A 22,159-nucleotide genomic window follows, 5' to 3' on the forward strand; every position below is an offset into this window, starting at 1 on the left:
TCCTAGATTATACCTTTTGTCCAGCTTCATTTCTTTTATTTGTTCCTTAGAGAAGATTCGAAAGTCTTGGAAGGAGGGAAGGTGGCAAGTCCGGAGTTGACTTGAGTCCGGAATTTACTATTCAATGACCCTTGCAGTACTGAAAGGGGATAGGGGCTCAGGGACCGTGGGCTGATTGAGGCTGTGACACCGAAGAGACCGCAAGGGGGCAGCCCAGTTCTGATTAGGGTCTCGAGGACAGAGAGAGAGAATTAAAGTTTGTCCCTGCCTGCCCTAATTACGCGCTGGAAAAGGCACATTGTTGGGGGTTGGGGGTGTAAGTGGAGGAGGGTGTGAATTTTTAAGATCTATTCTAAGTAGTTTTTAATATTTTACATATGCTTAACAATGTGCTTATTTTATAAAAAGAAAAAAGTGTTCTACATAAACCTCAACTCTCTTTTCCCAAACACACGGTCTCAACACCATGTGTAATAAAATATTAGAATTAGTCGAAATTAACTGTCTGTTGGTGCTCTTATTCTTCACAACATTTCAGGTTTATTCACAGTCCTAAGTATTCCCTGTAATTCTACTGCCACCTAACTCCCTTCCTAATCTACCCTTCCTATCCCCGTATCCTGGTGCTCTCTTTAGTGTTGTGAGATTAGAACAGACCCTCATGAAGGAGTAGACAGTAACCAGATTATTTCATTTATTTATCTTCCAATTTCCTCTTCCCAAATCCCCATCCAAAGAGTTGTAGCAGCCTTCTTTCTCCTAAAAAAGCAAAGAAAGGGAAAAACACCAGGCTCAGGAGGCTCAGAAAGCCCCTCCCTGCCCCCCACCTCTATGAACACTCCCCAGATTTCATTCTCTGGACTAGACTTCCCCCATCTCCTGGTGGATGTGTCCCCTTCCCTCCTCACTCCTTCCTCTCCTAGAATCCCAATTTTAAATTCCTTTCTTATAATACAGGCTTCTGTTCCCTCCTTCTTGCCTCTACTATCTCTCCTCTACTTTAGGGAACCAACCACCACCCCTTCCACCTCTGAACTTTGCCTCTTGACTCTGCCAGGTTGTAGGGCACCTCCCACTATGCCCTCTGGCAACTGCCATATCTTAAACCACCTCCTGGCTGGAACCAGTTTTGATTCCTCAAGGCAGACTGGAAATCTGGAGAGGTTTCTTCTCTGTTTTACCTGCTTCTGTTGTAGGAGGTCCTGAAGTCCTCCCAGTTCAGAAAAAGTAATGACTCTTGTTCGAAAAGTCTTTGCCTCAAATCTCCTAAACCTCTTTAAAATTAGATAAGATTTTTCTAAATGGGACCCCTTGTCCCTTAAGCCGCTGAGAATTGACCAGGCTGGAAACACTAGCCAGAAATATTGGTAAAAAAGATTACTTCACTGACTCCCCCAAGGCCAGTGGCTGCACTCTCACCTTCTACATGAAATACATCCCCCCCTGAACGAGGGCCCAGGACAGGAGGAGGGGAACAGGACTCTGCAGACTGGATACAGCATCATTCAGATCTGGACTCTGCTAAAATACAGACATCCCCCCACGGTAGGCCAGTGTCATCCTTCCTACCATCCCTCCTCCCCCTCTGGAAGGATAGCCATCTCTTTATACCAACCTTGGTCTTTCTTCTGAGCTTAGAGAAGATCCAGCTCTCCTCCCCATAACTATGAGGAGTCCTTTCCTCTGTGCCTTTCAGCCTCCTGAGCATACCAGGGAGGGTCAACTCAATTCAACAATGTGTATTCTTTATCTGTTATGTGCAGGACACTATGCTTAGTCACTGTGCTAGGTGCTACAATGGGGATGTAAGTGTGATTAAGACCTCACTCCTTTCTTCAGAGAGTTTACAATCTAAATGGAGTCTACTATATACTTAAATACCTTAAAATATTTCCCTGTCCTTGACATCAATCACCAGATTTCATTCCTACTGACTCCTCCCATCTGTGTTCAACTATATTCAGGCTACACTGGTCCTGTTGCCCTTTCTGGCTCCTGCTTCTCTTTTTTCATTACCAGATTTCTCAAATGATTGGTCTGTACGCTCCCTTCCCTTCTTCACAATGTACTCCTTCTCTAACTCCACAAAAACCTAACTTTTGCTCAACCACTCAATTAAAACTTCTTTCTTTAGAGCTAGCAATGACCTTCTTTTCTTTGGCCTCTCGGTCGCTTTTTATTGATTATATTAAACTTTATCTTCTAGGGGCACCTGGGTGGCTCAAACAGTTGAGCACCCAACTCTTGGGTTTAGCTCAGGTCATGATCTCGAGGTTGTGGGATCGAGCCCCACGTCAGGCTCTATGCTCAGTGCTGAGTCTGCTTCAGATTCTCTTTCCCTCTCCTTCACTCTCTCTCTCAAATAAATAAATAAAATTAAAAAAAATAAACTTTATTTTCTAGATTCTATAATACAGACTTGACTATCTGCCTACCTCTTCAATCAATTCTCCATTTTGTTGGTTGATTCCTCTTCCTCCTACTAACTACAGGCACAGTCATTGGCCTTTGGTCTTCTGTGTACCGGCTATATTGAGCTTGTCTACTTTCGTAACTGTGACTTTGCACTTTGTAGCTCTGACCTAGTTCAGCTACCTTTAGGACACCATCAGAGGGTTGTCACCATAAATTCAGCTTGGCCAATACCTAATTTATAACTTCAATCCTAAACCACCGCTCTGACCTTCCGCAGTTCCCATTTTGGTCGGCCATTTTCCCAGACATCCATATTCAGAACTTGTAAGCTATTTCAACTCTCTCCTCATTTATTGCTCATTGCATTTTCTTCATTTATTTTTCTCCTCTCCATTCAAAATGCTACTTCCCTAGTCCAAGCCTTTAATGGATTGTTTCCAGAATGATGTAAATCTCATGCATCTCTCCCCACTCCACTGCATCCTGCATACAACAAATAGTTCTTCTAAAATACCACTTTCAGCGCTCCTGGTTCGCTCAGTCATTGCCGACGATCCCAGGACCAAAGGCAAATGCTTAACTGACTGAGCCACCCAGGCATCCCATAATTGTTTTCATACTTTCATAACTTACTGCCACTCAAAAGCTCACCTATCCTTCAAATATCTTAAACACAGTCACCTTTTAAAAGTCTTCCAGGCAACTCCAGTGTATACTGATCTCTGTCCTTCCATTGACTAAAACACTTGGCTATGTCATATGCTCTCAAATTTATATGTAATTGGACATTGTTACGAACATTTTCATTTTGTTCTAAATGTTTTGTAAGTGCGAACTTGAGTTTTATAAATATTTTGAGGGCAATAACAACATCGTAGATTTCCTTTTCATCATCAGCAGCATCCTTCACAGTTTTAGTCATAGGTTACATACACATTTAAGTACTATTGAACTGAAATTTAACTGCACCAAATCTTCCCAGTTTTCTGAATGCAAGGTTAGTATTAAATCTCAGTGGAGGGACTCCTGAGTGGCTCAGTCAGTTAAGAAGCCGGCTCTTGGTTTCTGCTCAGGTCATGATCTCAGGGTCCTGGGATCGAGCCCCGTGTCCACTCCACACTCAGTGCGGAATCTGCTTGAGGATTCTCTCTTTCCCCAATCCCTCTGCCCCTCCCCTGGCTCTCTCTCTCAAATAAATTAAAAAATCTTAAAAAAAAAAAACCAACTAAAAAAAATCTCAGTGAGAGATATGATGGCCAAGCTGAGCTGGACACCTGTATTGCTATATTAGTTATTTGGTTTCTTCCTCCACCAAAGCCTGCTATTTCAGCCCTCCCTCTGTTCTATGTCACCAGCCCTGGGATCTGTCCTTGCCCTGCCCCCTTCACTACCCCCCCCGCCCCGCCCCCCATCCCCAATACACTTACTGGTTCCACTGTCATTGGTTTCAATGTTCCAGGCTTCTGACTGTCTGTACCTTCTGTTTCATGACTAGTGGTAGTCTCTGCTTCTTCTCTTACCTCCTTATCCAACCTGTTCTGCCCTCAGGAGGATCAAGAAACACAAAGTTATCATTGCTTCCACCCAACATCCTCAGAGATTCTCTATTTCGACTCCTTCTCTCCTGTCCCCCCCTCAAAACTTAAGCTCAGGAATCCTCTCTACTTTATGTTTGCAGGGATTATGTACCCCTCCCATTCACCACTTTCCCTGACTCAAGGACTGCCCCTCCCTCTCAATATCTTAGCAAGCCTACTGAGTTCTGGCTTTATTCTCTTCCCCAACTGTGGTTAACACTTCTGCTTTGGGCCTACTTCCAAGTTCCATTTCACCTAACTCATTTGCATTTCAACGTTGCCCAGTTTCTTTTTAACTATTACCTATCCTGACCCTCTTAGATGTAGAGGTCACTCACCAGTCTGTCCTCAGATTCAAACATGGAGTAATCAACAGTGAAATTTGCACCAAAGTCATCTGGGGAGGAGAAACAAATCAGTAGTGACAAACGAAAAAGGTAGCAGTAGGTCTAGAAATGGAAAGAGGAAAAAATTGCTCAGAATACTTCAACTTGCACAAGTTGTAAAATTTACTGGTGTAATCTAATGAACTTTTATGTTAAAAATGTTTGTGAATGTATCTGCATTTATATTTTCAACCTGGTATCTAAAATAATTTACAAATGGGAAAATCTTCAAATTGTTTCAACCAGTTTCCAAAGAATTGAAAATCACTAGCTTGAGAAATAACATTATGAGCCTTGTTAGGTCTTTGCTCATAGCCGAATTTCTCTCTGATCTGGTTGTTCGAATTGCAAAGAGAAAGGCAAAGTCTCAGAACTAAGTATCCCCCAAACCTCTGTCCATCCCGCTATGGGTCAGAGCCTTATACATACTCACCATAATTGGGGGTGACTGTGTAATAATAGACAACCTGATAATAATCATCCTCTTCCAGGCCTTCTTCATCCTCATATTCTTGTCCTATGGGGACAAGGACAGAAGTCAGGGGGGATCTGGAACTCCTTAGCAAGAGAAGGACACCTGAAGCTGACCTCAGCTCTGTCGATTTCTTTTCTCTCTGCCTCCGCTCTGAGGGTCTTACTATCTCACTGCCTGTGTACCTCTAAACCCTTCTCAGTCTTTGGGGCTCCATATCTGTGGTGAGGCCTGTTACTCCATGCCCTTTCAATTCAGGAACTCCTAGAGAGAAAACCAGTCCCTTCACATTCTGTAAACCCAAAATGAGAGCTAAAGCTAAAATCGGTAGGAAACAGAGATGCCAGAAATGGAAAACTCCGAATCGCCTCTCCAGTATTCTGCAGACCGTACTGGATTTGTGAGAGAACTTCTCTTCTCAGTGTGTCTCACACGTAACACAAACACACATCCTTAGGCTTTTGGACTTGGGTTTTAGTTCCGGATTCACTGCTAACTAGCAGAATAATCCTGAAGAAGCCACTTAACATCCGCTCTCTTAAAATGAGTCAGCTGGACTAAATGACCCATCTGCATTAGTTTTTCTTCCTTCCCAGGACTAAAAATATGTGCTTTGACATGATTAGATCAAGGACTCCAGGCCTCCTACTAAACACTTCCCTAAGCTCCTTGAATGCTCTCCCGAACCCCAGGCAATGACACACGAATCTGGAGGAAAAGGAAACAATGAGAGTACCTGGCAGACTGAGAACAAAAGAGGGAAGGAGCCAAGTTACTTTGGGGACTCTCTCCCTGAGGGAAGCCAGTTCTCCTCTACCCTAAAGGCCACCCCCCATTTCTGTTTCCTTACTAATATAACAGTTTTTCTCTGGCCCTCTGCAAAAGAAGATACCCTGGCTTCGCTCACTAGTTTCAGACCGCCCCATCTTCCAAGAGCCCACCTCTCTTCCCCACCCTCTCTGTAGTCCCTCTCCATCTTGTTCGACTCTGTGGTGATGGAAAGCTGAGGTGACTCTTGTTAGCACCTCCATGTGTCTGGGGCTCCGTCCGCATCAGCTGTCTCTTCTTTGACAGGACTCTGCTTTCTTCTCCTTCTCCTGGCTCGACTTTCCTGATCCCTCCCCCTCTGCCCTAACACCGGACTCTGGCACAGACGAGTGTTATCACTCCCCATCAAATTGCGCCTCTCACCCTCTCCTCATTTTTCTTTTCTCCCATCCCACTTATGATAGAAGACCTGGCCCAAAAGCTCAGGGAGAGAAGTGAACTTACCCAGGATAAGTGGCACGGCAAGGATGGCTACGAAGAGGACATCCATTCTGGATTCTGCACTATGGCTGTGAAAGTAAAAGAGGAAATTACAGCATTTCTCACCAAACTTACCCCGCCTTCTGCCCTCCTCCAACGCTGCTCCAACTCTTCTCCCAGGGGGTAGAATTCCCCACCCACTTGCTGACGGACTAGACCATCAGTTGTGACTGGTCAGCCAGAGCTGCCCAGATTAAGAGAGGCAAAGTGGGTTTTGATGCGAACGGGTTCACTGAGCTCCCCCAACCTGGATTAGATCCATTCAGGATTCCCGCTGCCACTACCAAAACAAGCAAACAAGCAAAAAGCCAAACCAAAACAAAAAAACCCCAGCGTACCTAGGAGCTTCCTGTCTCCCCTCCTCTCCTTCTTCCCTCCTTAGTCCTCACAACAAACTCACCCTCCCTCTCACTGTCCCTAACTTACCATCACCAAGTAGAGATGAGGCTTATTCACAATCTCTCTTCACAGTCAAAATGTTCTGAGGAAGTGATGAGCATTTTTTCTAGACCGAAAAAATTCCTTCCCTCTCCTCTGCCTATCTTGGACTATGAAGTACAGGAGTAATATCAACATCATTGTCTGATACTCAAAGCACTTACTGCACTACTTCTGATAAAAATCTCTCAGCCAAGGCTAGTTATTTCCTCTCTAGTAAGTACTGGCCTCACTTCATTTCTTTCTCTACTTTCTGGATACAGGATGGAAGAAGGGAGGAAACAGCCTCTTTTCCCCGTGTAGATGCCACCCCCTTCTCCCACTTTCAGTCACTTGGTATGCTCCCTTCATTCCAGCCCACAGGGAAAAAGTTCATCTCACTCTTCTCTCTGCTTTTATATTTCCCATTTTCATTTGATTCAACTCAGAAGCATTTGGTAACGTTTATGCTAGGCCTAGTCTGATAGGCAATTCCGGGTCCACCAGCAAGGGAATAAGAATAGTTACGTTTTTTAAGAGGAAGTTAACAGATCTCTATTCAACGTCTACTAAGAGCCAGGCGCTATGAGTCTCCGTGGAACCACCTGTGGACAAGACAGGTTTGGCACCTGCTCTCATCAGTCAGAAGATGGTGTGGTAATAGTTCAAAGGAGAGATGAGAAAAGTTGTCTTACTCCTGTCTCTTCCCCTGACCTGGCCTGCTAGGCTCAGAAGCAAGACGCACTGGAGTTCTGAGCACTGGCCAGTATGTTTCCACCCTCTCAGCCTTTTAGGGGGAGGATTTGCTTGGTGATGGTGATTTTTTTCGTGTAAATCTATACAATCTATTCCTTCAGCTCCTCTTAAGAATTTCCTGGAAAAAATGTAAAATGCTTATGTGGATGTACCCATACGCGTTAAGTCATAAATCACTTCCAGGAAGGAAAGGAAACCTGGTTCTCTTTGGACAATTTCTACGGTTTTTTGGAACTTTGATCAGTCTCATAAAACAATTTTCCAGATTTCCTCACTTTCCCAACCTGGTACTCTTTTACCTAAATATCCTCCCAAAAGACTGACCCTAGCCCTATCCAAATGAGGTTCCAATACCCTCTTCTCCTACTTTAATTTTCTCTCACTCTAATACACACAACCACTGTGCCTTCCCCCAGCCTGAGGAAAAGACACCAGTGAGGTTCATTTTCAGAAAATAAATGGAGGAAGTATGACCTAAAAGGAACTGTGTGACTAAAAGACTGGTGTGTGTGTGTGTGTGTGTGTGTGTGTGTGATTTTCCTTCAACCCCATAGCTCGAATTGTTTTTTTACAAACAGTCTCAACTTCAAATCTTAACACCAAATCCTATGTAACCTCCTTCCTAACATTGCTCTCCAGGCTCCTATTCTTCTCTCCGATTCTCTGGTCATGACAGATGAAGGCTTCATTAGCGATATACTCACTGAATTGCATGTTTCCTATACTAGCCTGTTGAAAGAATCTTACTTTTAAGTCTAACCTTCATCGCTTAGGCAGTAGCTCTAGCCCATTTCCTCTCATTCAAGTAAGAACAATACCCGTCCCTATCTCCCTGCACCCTCTATCCTGTGCTTTCTTTGTATTTATCCTTTAGGTTCCAACAGGATCTTCCCCCACTCTGCAGCTCTTCAAGAAGACGTAGAATTGCTATCACCCTTCCCCCACAAAATAACGAAAGGAAGCCGCAGCCAAGGCCCAACCGGACCCAGGAACGCGGGCCAGTCCCGACCCACTCCCTTCTTTGCCTGGCTCGAGCCACTCCCAGAACCCAGGTCGAAGGCTCAGTAGGCAAAGGGACTACAACTCCCAGCAGGTAGTACTGCCCTGTCCCCGCAGCTCCGCCCCCGCCTATTCTCCATTGGCCTTCGGGGGGTGGGGATTGGATGGGAGGTGGCCATGGGGCTGCGGCCGGGGTTTGTTCCCTCCTCGGCTTCCGTAGAGGAAGTCGCGCGGACCAGTATCTGGGGTTTCGGTGTTCCCCCCTCCCCTTCCCCGGGGTCCGGGGGTGACATTGCACCGCGCCCCTCACGGGGTCGCGTCGCCACCCCAAGCGGACTCCCCAGCTGGCGTCCTCCCCCCATCCACCCCTCTTGGCCGGGCTTTCCACCCCGCCCCCAGCTGCCCAGCCATGGGGGCCGCCGTGTTTTTCGGATGCACTTTCGTCGCTTTCGGCCCGGCCTTTGCGCTTTTCTTGATCACTGTGGCTGGGGACCCTCTTCGCGTCATCATCCTGGTCGCGGGGTGAGTAGGGGGTCGACAAGACGCGGGAGGGCGCCAGAGAGAGAGATCCGGAAGGGGCTGGGCGAGCTTGGGAGCCTGAGTTGGGGGAGACAAGTCGGAGGTGAAGATTGGAAAGGGTCGAGCCAAGGGTTTAGATGATTTGCCCTTTCCCGCAGTTGGTTTCCGCCTTCCAGGGATCGCACAGATTCCTCCTATACTCCTCCCGGCGACGTCAGAGGAGGCCGAAGGCCAAGACTCGTGAGGGGGGTGTGCTGACCTCCGCCGGCCTAAGGCAGGATCCAGGAATGGATACCTCTCCCTGCTGTGCGCGTACATTCCGACTCACCTCGCTCTGAAGACTCATTAATCAGATTTCTGTCCCTTCCCCTGCGTCCAGGTCCCTACATGACTCCCTTGGTGGAGACAGCGATCCTGTCTCCTCCCAGTCTCCCTGACCATCCGGAAGTCTAACTTCCACTTTCCATGCTGCAGCCTTGATTGGTTCCCCTTTGATTTCTCTGGCTCTCCCTACCCTGACCTGTCTGATTGCCCTTGTCTTTCCTCAGGGCATTTTTCTGGCTGGTCTCCTTGCTCTTGGCCTCTGTGGTCTGGTTCATCTTGGTCCATGTGACCGACCGGTCAGATGCCCGGCTCCAGTATGGCCTCCTGATTTTTGGTGCTGCGGTCTCCGTCCTTCTACAGGAGGTGTTCCGCTTTGCCTACTACAAGCTGCTTAAGTAAGAAGATGGGATGGTTCCGAGGGGAGAAGGGCAGAGGATTGCACTATGAGAAGTGGGGGAGCCCCTGGGTGGTGGGTTTGGAAGAGGAGGCACTAAGGGAGAACGTTAGAGGGAAAGGAGCATTTCTGCCCTCCCTCATATTTCCCCTACCCCACCCCACCCTGCCCCATCCCAGGAAGGCAGATGAGGGGTTAGCATCGCTGAGTGAGGACGGAAGATCACCCATCTCCATCCGCCAGATGGCCTATGGTGAGCCAAGGGAGAGGGACTGGAGGAGGGAGTTGGACACCCCCCCTCTACCAGGGAAGCCAAAAACATCCACGTGCTCTAAGTGGCTGCTGCTTTTCCTCCATACCTGACTTCCAAGGAGAGGTGGTCCGGAGGGAGAGTAGGTGTGGGGGAATTGCGACTGGGAATGGGGCGGGATCACTGGTACTCAAGCTGTAGAGATCTCTGACATTGATGAGACCCTCCTTCCCCCCAGTTTCTGGTCTTTCCTTCGGTATCATCAGTGGTGTCTTCTCTGTTATCAATATTTTGGCTGATGCGCTTGGGCCAGGTGTGGTTGGCATCCATGGAGACTCACCCTATTACTTCCTGACTTCAGGTAAGTGTCTGCTTTCTCCCTTGCCTTCATGCCCCATCCATCCCTGGCCCTGATCTGATTTATTAGCCTTCGCTAGGAGACCTCTTTGGCTCAACATCTCAGGAGGCTGGGAGAAGATGAGGGATGTATCTCATCCCCATCTCCCTCCCTGCAGCCTTTCTGACAGCAGCCATTATCCTGCTCCATACCTTTTGGGGAGTTGTGTTCTTTGATGCCTGTGAGAGGAGACGGTACTGGGCTTTGGGCCTGGTGGTTGGGAGTCACCTACTGACCTCGGGACTGGTGAGTCGGGGACAGGGGCCCGAGTTAGAGAGAAAAAAATTTAATGGTGAGTGGGATGGAGGGGAGATATATTCTCACTTCTTAACATTTTAAAACATACCTAAGGAGGAGGCAGCAAGGTAAGTGTTTAGAAGTCTCCTCCCTCAGCGTCAGTTGTATAACCTGCTCTGGGGTTGCTCTGGGAGGAGTTTGAATGGATTAGTCGAACTGTAATACAGAATGCCTGAGGTGAGCAGGACGGGCAGAAACCTATGAGGGACTGAAAATCAAAGTCCTCTTAACCACAAGATGTTGGTGCCCTGAAGGGAAGGACTGGGGGATTTGAGTGAGCCAACTGGGGGGCTGAGGGAGAGGTTTGGGTCAAAGGCACGAAGAGAATGTGGGCATTAGGCAGAGAGAGAAGCTAACTTCTTTTCTACTCTTACCCCATCCCTAGACATTTCTGAATCCCTGGTACGAGGCCAGCCTGCTGCCCATCTATGCAGTCACTGTTTCCATGGGGCTTTGGGCCTTCATCACAGCTGGAGGTTCCCTCCGAAGTATTCAGCGCAGCCTCTCGTGTAAGGACTGACTACCTGGACTGATCGCCTGACAGATCCCACCTGCCTGCCCACTGCCCATGACTGAGCCCAGCCCTAGCCCGGGTCCATTGCCCACCATTCTCTGCCTCCTCGTCGGTCTGTCCCACCACCTTCAGGGTTTTGCTTTGTCCACTCGTGACCTTTAGTCTCTAGGCTTCACCAGGAGCAGCCTGGGTTCAGCCAGTCAGTGACTGGTGGGTTTGAATCTGTACTTATCCCCACTATCTGGGGACCCCCCTTGTTGTCCAGGACTCCCCATGTGTCAGTGCTCTGCTCTCACCCTGCGCAAGACTCACCCCCCTTCCCCTCTGCAGGCCGACGGCAGGAGGACAGTCGGGTGATGGTGTATTCTGCCCTGCGCATCCCACCCGAGGACTGAGGGAACGTGGGGGGGAACCCCTAGGCCTGGGGTGCCCTCCTGATCTCCTCGCCCTGTATTTCTCCATCTCCAGTTCTGGACAGTGCAGGTTGCCAAGAAAAGGGACCTAGCTTAGCGGTTGCTGTGGAGATGAAATGAATGGAGGCTCAAGGGTAGACGAGCTCTCAGTTTCCCAGTACCTCCTCCCCAGACTGGGCATCTTGGTCTTTTTCTCAGGTCTGAGGGGAACCATTTTTGGTGTGATAAAGACCCCAAACTGCCTTTTTCTTTTTTCTTTCTTTCTTTCTCCCTTCCTTTCTCCCTTCCTTCCTTCCTTCCTTCCTTCCTTCCTTCCTTTCTCTTTCTTTCTTTCTTTCTTTCTTTCTTTCTTTCTTTCTTTCTTTCTTTCTTTCTTCCTTTCTTTCTTCTTTTTTTTTTGAGTTGGGGAGGGAAGAGGTGTGTTGGAATTCTTCTGACCTCCTTGAACTATATTTTCCCTCCTCAAATTGCTCCTCATGGCGGGGCTTATATCTATCCACCTTTCCCCTTTGTCCCAGGCCTTGGGGAAAAGGAAGGAAGTGCATGTTTGGGAAACTGGTATTACTGGAACTAATGTTTTAACCTCCTTGACCACCAGCATCCCTCCCCTCCCCAAGGTGAAGTGGAGGGTGCTGCGGTGAGCTGGCCCACTCCAGAGCTGCATTGCCTCTGGAGAAGCCAGACTACCATGACGTCACAGGGAAGGAGGGCAGATTTTTTTCTAGTTTTTAATTGGGGTGTGGGGGGTGGGTAGGGAGGTTTTCTATAAACTGTATCATTTTCTGCTGAGGATGGCATGTCCCATCCTTTTAATCAAGGTGATTGTGATTTTGACTAATAAAAAGGACTTTATAATTGTGGGGGAACTTGGCTTTTAAGGGAGGGGATAACATGTTAATTGAGATTTCTGTCCTCCCACATCTCTTATCCAACCTTCTTCCATATCTGGCAACCTCTGATCCCTTTCAGCATAACTTTGGTATGAGGGCAGAAATCTGGGCTGGTGGTCTCACATGTCAGGAACTTTGGGTTAAGTATTTTTCAGAGGCGGATCTCCCCTTGCAGGACTGGGGTAAAAAGAGTTATTCACCCATGCTTCTTTCCCCCTGTCCTTTGCCCACCTCTGCCACCCGAGGGATTAAGGAACTCCCCCACTCTCAAGAGCCCCGACTCTTGGAAGGAAGACCAGAGGTAGGATTAGAAACTTTAATTTCCAGATATATTGAGCCAAAAAATATAACCCCAACAGCAGCAACTCTTTTTCCCAAGGGGAGGTCCTGCACTATATCTAGGGAAAGGGACATAAAGGTAAGGGGGTGGAGGACTTTGGGGGTACATCCCCAACTTCCCCTACAACTAAACACAGTTTGCCATCTGCATTGTCAACATAGTGTTGTCCTGATCTATATGTTTTGAGAGGTTGAAGGCTCTGCTCTTACTCCAGAACAAAAGCCTGTCCGTGCCTCTCTGTAGGGGCTGTCTGGTGGAAGGAGGGCTGTCTGCCCACTACTCCTACAGTACTTTCTGGCCAGTCCTTGCACCTCATTTTAGAAGCTCCCTGATTGGCATGAGGGGAAAGCATCCATGATGTTGGTGAGGGAGTCTATGCCTCTGTGGCTCGTGCTGAGGTGAAGACCACACTTTTCCGGTTTCCTAGCCTCTTCTTCCTGGAAGGGGAAATGGTTCGTGGAAATGACTAGGGTCCTAGGTGAAACAGATTAAAGATGGAATAGAGGGCTTTTCAGTAGAAAAGAAAGGACCGAAGGAATGGAAAGTAGGACCTCACCGAATCTTCCTGGCGATGAAATAAACAGCCAGTAGAAGGCAAAGACAGCCAACCAAGATTCCCACTCCCAGACTCAGCATTTCACCTGGGAGAGAGAAATACAGAAGGTGTCATCCTAGGATTAATATAGATACTGAGACTTCCCTCACGCCCTGGGGAGACCCCCTTCCCTCCCCCCACACCTGGTTCAGGCTGTCTTACCTGTAGTATACAAGGATTCTGCTGTAGGGGAAGAAGACATGGGTCAGTGGGATGTGAGCTCCCCATGCCAGCTGGGAGCAGCAAACTATGCCTCTATGCTGGGGGAGATCATCACCTGGCACCCGGGGGGGGGGGGCGTATTCCCAGTCCAAGCAAGTCCTAGAAGCCCCTTCCCCTCCTAGCCTTCCTTTTCTTCCCAGGGGCTCCCTAGCTCCTGCCACTGAGTCCCCCAATTTCTCATCTCCTTTTCCAAGCCTTGGGCAGTCACCTTGGATGAAAGAAGCAAAGACTGTTCGCTGATTGAGAGGCTGGGGGGCTCGGTAGTTCCGTACCAGGAGCTTAGAGGGCTCCTCTTCTGTGGAGAACAATGTCTCCTGAAGCTCTTCCAGCTGAGGAGTAGAAGAGTGGGACGGGGGAGAAGAGTCACTCACTTTGTGGAGTGGGAAAGAGTCTGAGGTTATGTCTCTGCTGCCTCACCTCCCCACCACTCACCTGTCCCACTGAAATCTGAGCCCTTCGATTGAAGACGGTCCAGAGCACACTCTGGTAGCAGGGGGGTGTGGTGAGGGAGCCATTGTAGCGGAAGAACTGGTCCAGCTGTGGGGGGAGCAGCTCTCCCACACTGAAGGGAGGCACTGAAGTCTTCTGATCTGGAGGAGAACAGACTAGGACTCCTTTCCCTCACTGTAGCCCAGCTTACCTAGATAGGGCTCCCAGAAGCGGAAACCCCTGGCCCCTAAGTCATTGTCATCCTAGGCTTCATAGGCCTTTTGGGGGAAGTTCCCCCAAAGTCTAATCTCACAGGCTCACCTTTATGCCTAATTTCATGCAAGTGACTCAGAATGTGTTCATAAACTGGATTCTTGGTCTCACCCACCTGGAAAGGGAGAGAGTTTGGAATGAGCCCATGTTTGGAGTAAGACGTTCACACATGGAATAAATGGTCAGAGTAGGTTGCTGACTAGCCTAGGGAAGGAGAGCAGCAACAGACATGGGCAGAATAGGACTGAGGGGTGCAGAGAGTGGAGAGAGACCTGGGAGGGACTGGGGGGCCACTGACCTCAATGAGGATGCCCAAGACAGCCAGGCCCTGAGGCTTCGGAGCAGCCTCACTCAAGCTGTCATAGGAATCAGAATCATAATGTACAATGTGTAGCTGAGGGAGAGGAGAGGGAATTAAATCATTTAATGTTTCTTCACTACCCCTTCCCAAAGGCTTTGACCCTAGCCACCACCACCACCTCCAGCGTGCCCTAACCCTGTCCCCCAAAGGCTTTGACCCTAGCCACCACCACCATCTCCCGTGTGCCCTAAACCTGTCCCCCAAAGGCTTTGACCCTAGCCACCACCACCACCTCCAGCGTGCCCTAACCCTGTCCCACAAAGGTTGGCCTTATCTTCCAAGTATGACTTTTCGCAGTTTCTAGATCCTTCCTTTCCCTGGCACCGACCGCGCCTGTCATTATGTCCCAGGCCAAGCTTTGCCCCCTGGTACCTCCGCAGCTGTGGCCTCACTGTTGATCTGGTGCTCTGATCCCCCAAGGGATCCCGTCTCACCCCAATGCAGGTGGAGCTGGGCAGCTACGTATTTCCGGGGAAGTCCCTCCAGATACATGGTAGGGGGCAGAGAGAGTTGCACTGTGAGGAAAAGAGAGCAAGCTAGGGTTGGTGGAGGAGTGTGGACACATTCCCACCGCTCCGATGCCACTGGTTCTTGGGAGACTCGGCCAGCCTTTTCTGCCTCCTTCCCCCGTAGCACCCAGTCCTTCCCACCACTGCTTTTCTATCATATCTCTCCCCTTCTCAGTGAGGATCGAATTGATGCTGTGATGCTAAATCCACCCTGATCGTAGACATTCACTCCCCACCTTTGGCTGTAAGGAGCCTCATCCCCATTCTCACCTCTACGAATTTGTAGATGAAGCCTTCTGAGAATTTAGAAGTTAGGCAAATGCTTCTTTCCCCTGACTCCTAATTGGAATTGGAGTTTACACCTCTTTGGAGCCTGAGCTTTTTACCTGTGTGGCCATTGTTGTGCAGGTCCAAAGGCTCAGTGCTAGGCTGGTCATATCCGTGGGGCTGCAGAGCGGGCAACTCAGGGTCAAAAGTCACACTGTCTGTCTGGATATTGATGGGGGATTGGGCATTGCTTCCACACTCAGGGTAAGAGGCTGGCCAGTGGTCTTGACCATGTGGGCCTGGTGGGGATTACCACGGAATTTGTCCTGCCCTCCAATCCCCAGCCACCCTTGAGGAACTCCCCCCCCCACCTTGGCAAAGACCCCAGTCCTGCGGGGCCAGGTGAGGCAGGGGTCCCTACTGGACTTGATGCAGCAGGACCCTTCACCTTCCCTGAGGCAGTGATGACACCCCAGCTTTCCTGATAGATGTAAGTAGTGGCTTTTACTCACCTGTAGTTCGGGGACAAGAAAGCTGAATGTAAGGAAAAGGGGATGGATAGAAAACCTGCATGCCTGGAGAGGGGGGACTAGAGCAGAAGCAGCTTGAAAGCTGGGAAATAAAATGATTCTAGAAAGAGCACGTCTCCTTGGGGGCCCCCCTGTGAAGCGGCCTGGGGAATCCATTCCCTCTGCATTTTTTACTCTCACACAGGACCTTGCACTGACTCTGGGATTTGCTTATTAGTCAGCAGTTCAGGGGAATTGAATCCACCTCCACCAGGGTCACCACCTATCCTGCCAGCCTCTTCCTCACCCCTGACCTCAGGCTCTGTCCCAATTCCAGATGCAAGTAGGATCTATGAGGTCAGAAAAAGAGCCAGGAAGCGGATGGGCAGCGAAGCTCAGTGTTCCTTTCCCTACCTGGTTTCCTCTCCACGCCAGCACCCTCATTCCACACAGACTGACTGAGGACGTCTCTAGCCTTTCTGTTGAATCGGGGGGTGTGTGTGCTTGGGGGGCGGTGGTTGACAGAACAGGGCCAGGAGTCTTATATGTAAAAGGTAGGGCCTGGGGGCCTGCGGGAGGGAGGAGCTAGGGTCGGAAGCTACAGGGAGATCCCCGCACACTCGACAGAAGTCCTCCCGGCAGGTGAAGAGGTCCCAGTGTGAAAGGGGTAGCGGAAGGCCTTGGGCTCTGCGCTCACCCTCGTGTGTCCAGTGCTGACCTGCAAGGCGGAGAGAGCGCAGCTGCAGCCGGCGCAGCGGGGCGGCGTCCGCGGCCCTCGGCCTCCCGCCGACACTCGGGGCCGCCCCACCTCCCGGGAGGCCGACACTCGGGGCCGCCCCACCTCCCGCCGTTCCTTCTCCACCCTCCTCCCCGAGCCCTTCGCGAAGGAAGCCTTGAAACCCGACACCTCGGCGGAAAGGTCGGGGGGCCGATGTCAAATCGCCCGCGGGGCGGCGCGGGTGCGTGCTGAGGAGGGGGAGGGGCGAGGAGCCCGAGCCCGGAGCCTAAAATTAACCCGGGCCGACGGCGCCGCGGGCCCCGCCCCCACGGCTCCCCCGCCGGGGCCGCGCCGGTGCGACGCTCGCGAGCCCGGGGCGAGGTGTGCGTGTGGAGGGGAGGGCCTGGAACCGGGCAGGCGGGAACAGTGGTGGGGGGCGATGGCGCTACCGAGGGAGAAGGGCCATCCCTCATAGGCTTTGGAGCATCGTGTCGGGCGCGTGAGGCGAGGCCCTTGGCGGTGAATTAACACTGAAGTTCCCCCTCGGGTCCTCGTAGCGCTGAAGGGAACTTTCCCCATGACCAGCAGCCTCTCCTCTCTAGGTCCCCAGATGGCTAGGGAAGGTGGGAGTCGGGGCAGGGTCCCCGCCACGTTGAGGGTGGTGGGTGGGCACAGGCACCAGGCTGGCAGAGACGGGCTGAAAGTGAAGCATTGTGTGTGGGAAAGAGAGCTGCCAGCTGGGTCACATGCCAGGCTCTCGTGCAGTCCTCTCGCAGGCTGGAAGGCTGGCGGTCTGCGGGGCCGGTCTCACCCAGGGCCACAGGGCTTCAGCGGGAAAAGGAAGGCCTTCCGGCACGTTTTCTCTGTATTATTCCAGTTCTAGTTCAAATTCAAGCTCTGGGGGAAACAATTCTAAATTCCTTCGCCTCTCTCTCTTATTCCCTCAAATTCCTCAGACTTCTGAGATATCCTTGATCTCATCCTTGCGCTCTTGTTCGGACCCATCCCTTGGTTCAGACAACTCTGAAAAGCAGCCCAAGGGGAAGGGCTGGAGGCAGCCTCTCACCAGTGCCATGGGACAACTTGAATTCCCTGGTTCCGTTTGGGGCGGGCTGACAGCCTTACCTTCCCCTCCCACCAAACCCCCAACGGGCTGGTTCTCCACCTCGTCCTCTTTTTTCCCTGTTTTTTTTTTTTTTTTCTTTTCCCTTAGATGCACTTTCCAGCTCTTCATTTGGCTGCCCCCCTCACCCATCCTCCCTGCATTCCGCCTCTGCTCTTCCCCTCTCCCTGCTCTTCCAAGGGATCTTTATCACACACCTACTGTCTACAGGATACTGTGCTAAACATAGGAAACACAAAAATGAGGGGTAGGGGTCCTCGGGACACTCTTGGGAGCACCGAAGCCTATTCTCCAGAGTCCTCCTCATCTCCTGGGAGCTTCTGAAAGTCCTTTGTAAGCTGTAAAGGGCCCAACAGTGTTGACTATTATTGCTACTGCTTTTAGGAAGAAACTGGGAAACCAGTCGCCCCATAGAATTAAGAGTGGACATTGGCCATGAGATTTGTAGTTGGGGATAAGAATCTAAGTCAGGGGGTGCGGGGGGTATCCCACCCACCCACATCAGTCCTCTCTATTTTTTTACTCCATGCCTCCTTGGCTCCCTACTTGAGGGAGTTCGGAAATAAAGAAGGCCCGGGAGGGTTGCCTGCGACTAGGGCAGTGCAGGAAAGAGTGCGGAGAGGCTCTATAGCCTGCCAGGAGATTCCCGCAGTGTGTGTACACATCCTGCTCCCCAGCTAGCTCCCCAGCCCTCCCCCCAGTCCCACAAACAGCAAGGCTGGACAGGCAAAGCGGGAAGAAGGGACGTGCTCCTCTCGCCACTCCTCTCTCTTCCCCCACATCCCTGAGTCTATTATTCAAGCTCCTAGGCTTCCTTTTATACCCCCCCCCCTTAAGCAAACCGGGCAGCATGTGGACATCAGCACAGACAGACACACAGGCATCCAAATGTACCTACCCGCTTCTGCAGCCAGGATCCAGATGACCTCCAGCAGCAGAGGGAAGAACAACATGGTATCCCTGGAAGAAGCAGGTCCTGGGACTTTGGGGACTTGAGGACTAGGGTTGGCGGAGAAAGAGTGGGGTGGGGGGAAGAGGGAAAGAGAGAGAGAGAAGGAGAGGGAGGAAGGAGGGGGGAGGGACAGAAAGAGAGAGGAGTTTCTTGGAGCTGAGCTGATTGTATTTATCTCTTTTTCTCTTGCTGTCTCTGTGTCTCTTCGGGCTTCCAGGGGATTTGGTTTTCAGTAGGGTACCTAATGTTTTGGGTCCCTAGGACAAATCTCTCGCTGTCCCACTCTTTTTTAATCTACCTCTATGGTCTTCACTCCACTTGCTGGCCAGCAACCTCACAATTGCCTCCCGCTTTTAAGGTGGCTCTGGACGAGTGTACGTGCTGGGGAGGGGGGGTGCTGCCTGGGTTGCTGGTGAACAGCTCCTTAAATAGCCTATTAGGCATGCAGAGCTGGAGCATGCCGCAGGTTCGCGGGAGCCCTGGCCCTGGCTCAGGAGCCCAGCTGGGGTGAGCTCTTCCTTCTTCTGCTCTTTGCATGGGCACTGTCCAGGTGGGTGTCCCCTGGAGTGGGCCTGGGGCACGGACGGAAGGCTTGGGGATCCAATCCAGCCCCCTCAGGGGGACACTGTGTTCTCATTCCCCGTCTGGCTTCTCCGAGGAGCAACTCCCCGGGGTGGCATGGAGCAGAGGGTGGGAGGACCTTTTCCCTGTCCCCTGCAGAATTTGAACTGCCCCGGAACAGGAAGAGTCCAGAGTTTGGAGACAGCAGTTGGGGACTCAGGGTGCAGGTGGAGGGTAGAAAGTCAAGCGCTAAAACCTAGCTTGTGGAAAATAAAGAAGAGAAGTGAGTCAAGAGAACTTGCTTGGAGCGATCTCTTCCTGCGCCTGTCACTACCCCCTTCCCACGGTGAGGCCTGGGTCCACGTGCCTGTGTGGCCGGGGTGGGGTGGTGGTTTTGTTTGCTGTATAAAGCCCATTTGTGTGCCCAGCGGGGGAGGGGCTGCAGCAGCACCATGGAGAGACAGCGGCTCCAACTGCCAGACCCAGCCACCTCCCTCCCCAGGGAGCCCAGATCTAGGGCGGCTTTTGTCATTGAAGAGGACACTGACCCCTGGCAGGGAGGCCAGGGCAGGAGGAGAGATGGGGAGACCTCCGAAACAATCATTACCACCGTAAAAAAAAAAAAAAAAAAAAAAAAAAAGGCGGACTCTAGAGAAAAGGAGGGGAGGGAGCAGAGAGAGAGACCATGTGATCTAGTTGGAAGTGGGGCCCAGGGTCTTCCCTCCAGCTCAACAAAGGGCTGAGGCCGGACACGTGGGACTGAGTGAAATCTGCCACCGGGGAGCTGGATGAGTAGAGCATAGCGGCTGCTGGGTCTCAGGAATGTGGGCTGGTGCCTGTTTGCCCACGGGACTGGAAATCCCGATCGGAATGTACATCCTAAATCCCTCGGTAGAGAATGTGAAACACACAGATAGTTTCAAGCCGGACACTGAGACCTCTTTCTCCTCCGTGTCCTTCACCAGGGTCACCAGCCCTGAGGATGCACCCATCCGAGCTCCCTCTGCGCTCATCCCTCCTGCCAAGGAGCAAGAAATAGCCAAAACAAAGGGAGCAGAAGCTAAATAAGGAGCAGGATAAAGGCCGAAGGAACAGAGTGATGCATGTGCTCGGTCATCAGTGCCTGCTGAGGCAGGAGCAGCCCTGCCTTTCCGGCCCCTGTGACTGATCTGCGAAGCAAAACCGTTTGGCAGATGTCATTTCCTTCTTCATTTTCTCATCACCCTCAGAATTATTTTTCCCTTACAGGCGCATTTTATGTTTTGAGATTCCCCCAGAGCCCCACCCCTCTCATCTAAGAGGAATAAAAGGCAGGAAGTGTCAACTAGACATCCTGGGAATCAGGAGAGTTAACCCAGAGAAACAGAGAGAAGAAGAAAAGCAGAGACATCTGTTGCATGGGAGGAAAGAACGGGCCTGGACAGAATGACCTCTGCCAGGTCAGAGTTCCCTTCCGGCAGCCCGGGCTGTAATTCACCTTCCCCGTGCAGGGAGCTTGTCTCGCCAGGCGCCACCTCCTGGTTGTCTCATGAATTTTTTTTTTTTTTTTTACATTTTTAAAATTTTAATTTAAAATGTGTGTGTGATTGCTGCAGGGAAGTGTTTCGCTGCTGGTGGGATTTGGGATTTTGCCTACAGAAATAAACATTGTTTCACAAAAATGTCTTAGCCCCAAATCAGCACTTTCCCACTTCTGAGCGAGCAGCCTCTCCAGGCGCTCGTGCTTCCCAAGCGGACAAAGGTCTTCGGTTCTGGGAGGGAGGGAAAGGAGGCAAGCACCCTCCTCCAGGCCCTTGCCTTTATTTTGAACTTTGGCTCTACGATGGATGTATCTATTGTCACCAAGTTAATTTGGAGTAGGTGTCAGGAGGACCCTCACATGTTAAAACAAAACAAAATGCCATCCCACCCCCCAATCTCTTCACCTTAGTAGCTACTCAAACTCTGGCACCTTTGTTTTAATTCCTACTTCTCTCTCCAGCACAATCCTTACCCCGGAGTTGGCCAAACCCAAGGCATTCCACTGCCTTCTGGCGCCATCTCCTGTCCTTTCAAATGCAGTGAAATGTGCACAGGCCAGAGAATCAAGTGTCCAAGTGTGGTGGCTTTTGGTTTGCTTTTTCTTAAAAGGTCCTTTTTATTTTATTATTGTATTTTTTTACTTAAGTAATCTCTACAGCCCACGTGCGACTTGAACTTACAGCCCCAAGATCAAGAGTTGCATGCTCTTCAAACTGAGCCAGCCAGGCATCCCATTAAGAGGTCCTTTTATTTTATTTTTTTTTAAGATTTTATTTATTTATTCGACAGAGAGAGAGACAGCCAGCGAGAGAGGGAACACAAGCAGGGGAGTGGGAGAGGAAGAAGCAGGCTCCCAGCGGAGAAGCTTGATGTGGAGCTGGATTCCAGAACGCCGGGATCACGCCCTGAGCCGAAGGCAGACTCTTAAGGATTGCACCACCCAGGCACCCCAGAGGTCCTTTTAAAAAGGATATTTAGGGGCGCCTCTGCCTGCTGCTCCCCCTGCTTGTGCATACTCTCTGTCAAATAAATAAATAAAGTCTTTTTTAAAAAAAGAATATTTAAACTCAACAAATGTCCTAAGTAGTCTAAAACACCTTACAGGAGCCCACTAAGTACTCTGAGTTGGTGTGGTGGGGTATACAAGAGTTCAGTGTGGGAGGGAGGCAGATCAAAAAGAAAGGAGGAGCGCCTGGGTGGCTCAGCCAGTTAAGCATCTGCCTTCAGCTCGGGTCATGATCTCAGGGTCCTGGGATTGAGCCCCCCCCCCCCCTTAGGCTCCCTGCTCAGTGGGGAGTCTGCTTCTCCCTCTCCCTCTGCTCTCTCTCAAATACATAAATTAAAAAACAAAGCGAAACAAACCAAAACCAAAACAAAACGAAAGGAGAATGGCCAACATAGGAACTTACTCAAGCAATACAGTTGGTAACTAATTACTGAGAAAAGAGAAT

At 50.4% G+C, this 22,159-nt stretch overlaps 3 protein-coding genes and 1 long non-coding RNA gene across 18 annotated transcripts; 2 read left to right on the top strand and 2 right to left on the bottom strand.

Moving 5' to 3' along the window:
• Positions 1–680: 680 nt before the first annotated feature.
• Positions 681–8,231, bottom strand: CUNH1orf54 (chromosome unknown C1orf54 homolog). Of its 5 annotated transcripts, none has more exons than XM_026486682.4 (7): positions 6,585–8,231; positions 6,123–6,187; positions 4,812–4,895; positions 4,331–4,389; positions 3,843–3,953; positions 1,420–1,518; positions 681–759 (listed from the first exon to the last, which is right to left on the bottom strand). In XM_026486682.4, exons 2-6 carry the CDS (start codon positions 6,166–6,168, stop codon positions 1,423–1,425), a joined length of 396 nt encoding a protein of 131 aa, XP_026342467.1. In that variant the 5' UTR covers positions 6,169–6,187; positions 6,585–8,231; the 3' UTR covers positions 681–759; positions 1,420–1,422. The 5 variants fall into 5 exon arrangements, with proteins under 5 accessions (XP_026342467.1, XP_026342466.1, XP_026342469.1 ...); XM_026486681.4 differs by having other exon boundaries at positions 1,420–1,521; XM_026486684.4 differs by lacking the exon at positions 1,420–1,518.
• A 508-nt stretch (positions 8,232–8,739) lies between these two features.
• Positions 8,740–12,293, top strand: APH1A (aph-1 homolog A, gamma-secretase subunit). Its single transcript, XM_026486680.4, has 7 exons — positions 8,740–8,852; positions 9,398–9,568; positions 9,747–9,820; positions 10,056–10,178; positions 10,333–10,460; positions 10,897–11,020; positions 11,356–12,293. Exons 1-7 carry the CDS (start codon positions 8,740–8,742, stop codon positions 11,418–11,420), a joined length of 798 nt encoding a protein of 265 aa, XP_026342465.1. The 3' UTR covers positions 11,421–12,293.
• Positions 12,294–12,630: 337 nt separating this feature from the next.
• Positions 12,631–19,021, bottom strand: CA14 (carbonic anhydrase 14). 7 transcript variants are annotated; one of them, XM_026486688.4, is made up of 12 exons: positions 18,925–19,016; positions 18,573–18,673; positions 16,531–16,551; positions 15,444–15,623; positions 14,921–15,063; positions 14,486–14,581; positions 14,236–14,302; positions 13,918–14,075; positions 13,694–13,814; positions 13,426–13,446; positions 13,225–13,309; positions 12,631–13,105 (listed from the first exon to the last, which is right to left on the bottom strand). In XM_026486688.4, exons 2-12 carry the CDS (start codon positions 18,625–18,627, stop codon positions 13,042–13,044), a joined length of 1,011 nt encoding a protein of 336 aa, XP_026342473.1. In that variant the 5' UTR covers positions 18,628–18,673; positions 18,925–19,016; the 3' UTR covers positions 12,631–13,041. The 7 variants fall into 7 exon arrangements, with proteins under 7 accessions (XP_026342473.1, XP_048076340.1, XP_044235553.1 ...); XM_048220383.2 differs by having other exon boundaries at positions 13,426–13,443; positions 13,918–14,090; XM_044379618.3 differs by having other exon boundaries at positions 13,918–14,090.
• Positions 16,457–21,766, top strand: LOC113246184 (uncharacterized). 5 transcript variants are annotated; one of them, XR_008958725.1, is made up of 4 exons: positions 16,800–18,647; positions 18,844–19,176; positions 19,347–19,533; positions 20,153–21,766. It is a non-coding gene; the product is annotated as an uncharacterized LOC113246184 (long non-coding RNA). The 5 variants fall into 5 exon arrangements; XR_007190340.2 differs by lacking the exons at positions 16,800–18,647; positions 18,844–19,176 and adding an exon at positions 16,457–16,792; XR_008958726.1 differs by lacking the exons at positions 16,800–18,647; positions 18,844–19,176 and adding an exon at positions 16,457–16,752.
• The last annotated feature ends 393 nt before the right edge of the window (positions 21,767–22,159 follow it).

This window comes from Ursus arctos, unplaced genomic scaffold (assembly GCF_023065955.2).
Source record: "Ursus arctos isolate Adak ecotype North America unplaced genomic scaffold, UrsArc2.0 scaffold_12, whole genome shotgun sequence".
NCBI classification, from domain to species: domain Eukaryota; kingdom Metazoa; phylum Chordata; class Mammalia; order Carnivora; family Ursidae; genus Ursus; species Ursus arctos.

What these genes read in the sequence shown, in the direction of transcription:
- APH1A (XM_026486680.4), top strand. Translation starts at nt 8,740, where the DNA reads ATGGGGGCCGCCGTGTTTTTCGGATGCACTTTCGTCGCTTTCGGCCCG. An exon ending in GTCATCATCCTGGTCGCGGG is followed by an intron (nt 8,853 to 9,397) that starts GTGAGTAGGGGG and finishes GTCTTTCCTCAG; the next exon opens with GGCATTTTTCTGGCTGGTCT. An exon ending in GCCTACTACAAGCTGCTTAA is followed by an intron (nt 9,569 to 9,746) that starts GTAAGAAGATGG and finishes GCCCCATCCCAG; the next exon opens with GAAGGCAGATGAGGGGTTAG.
- CA14 (XM_044379618.3), bottom strand. Translation starts at nt 18,627, where the DNA reads ATGTTGTTCTTCCCTCTGCTGCTGGAGGTCATCTGGATCCTGGCTGCA. An exon ending in CTCAGATTTCAGTGGGACAG is followed by an intron (nt 13,815 to 13,917) that starts GTGAGTGGTGGG and finishes TCTACTCCTCAG; the next exon opens with CTGGAAGAGCTTCAGGAGAC. An exon ending in TTCATCGCCAGGAAGATTCG is followed by an intron (nt 13,106 to 13,224) that starts GTGAGGTCCTAC and finishes TTCCCCTTCCAG; the next exon opens with GAAGAAGAGGCTAGGAAACC.
- CUNH1orf54 (XM_026486681.4), bottom strand. Translation starts at nt 6,168, where the DNA reads ATGGATGTCCTCTTCGTAGCCATCCTTGCCGTGCCACTTATCCTGG. An exon ending in TTGAATCTGAGGACAGACTG is followed by an intron (nt 3,954 to 4,330) that starts GTGAGTGACCTC and finishes TCCTGAGGGCAG; the next exon opens with AACAGGTTGGATAAGGAGGT. An exon ending in AACCAATGACAGTGGAACCA is followed by an intron (nt 1,522 to 3,842) that starts GTAAGTGTATTG and finishes TCTGTATTTTAG; the next exon opens with CAGAGTCCAGATCTGAATGA.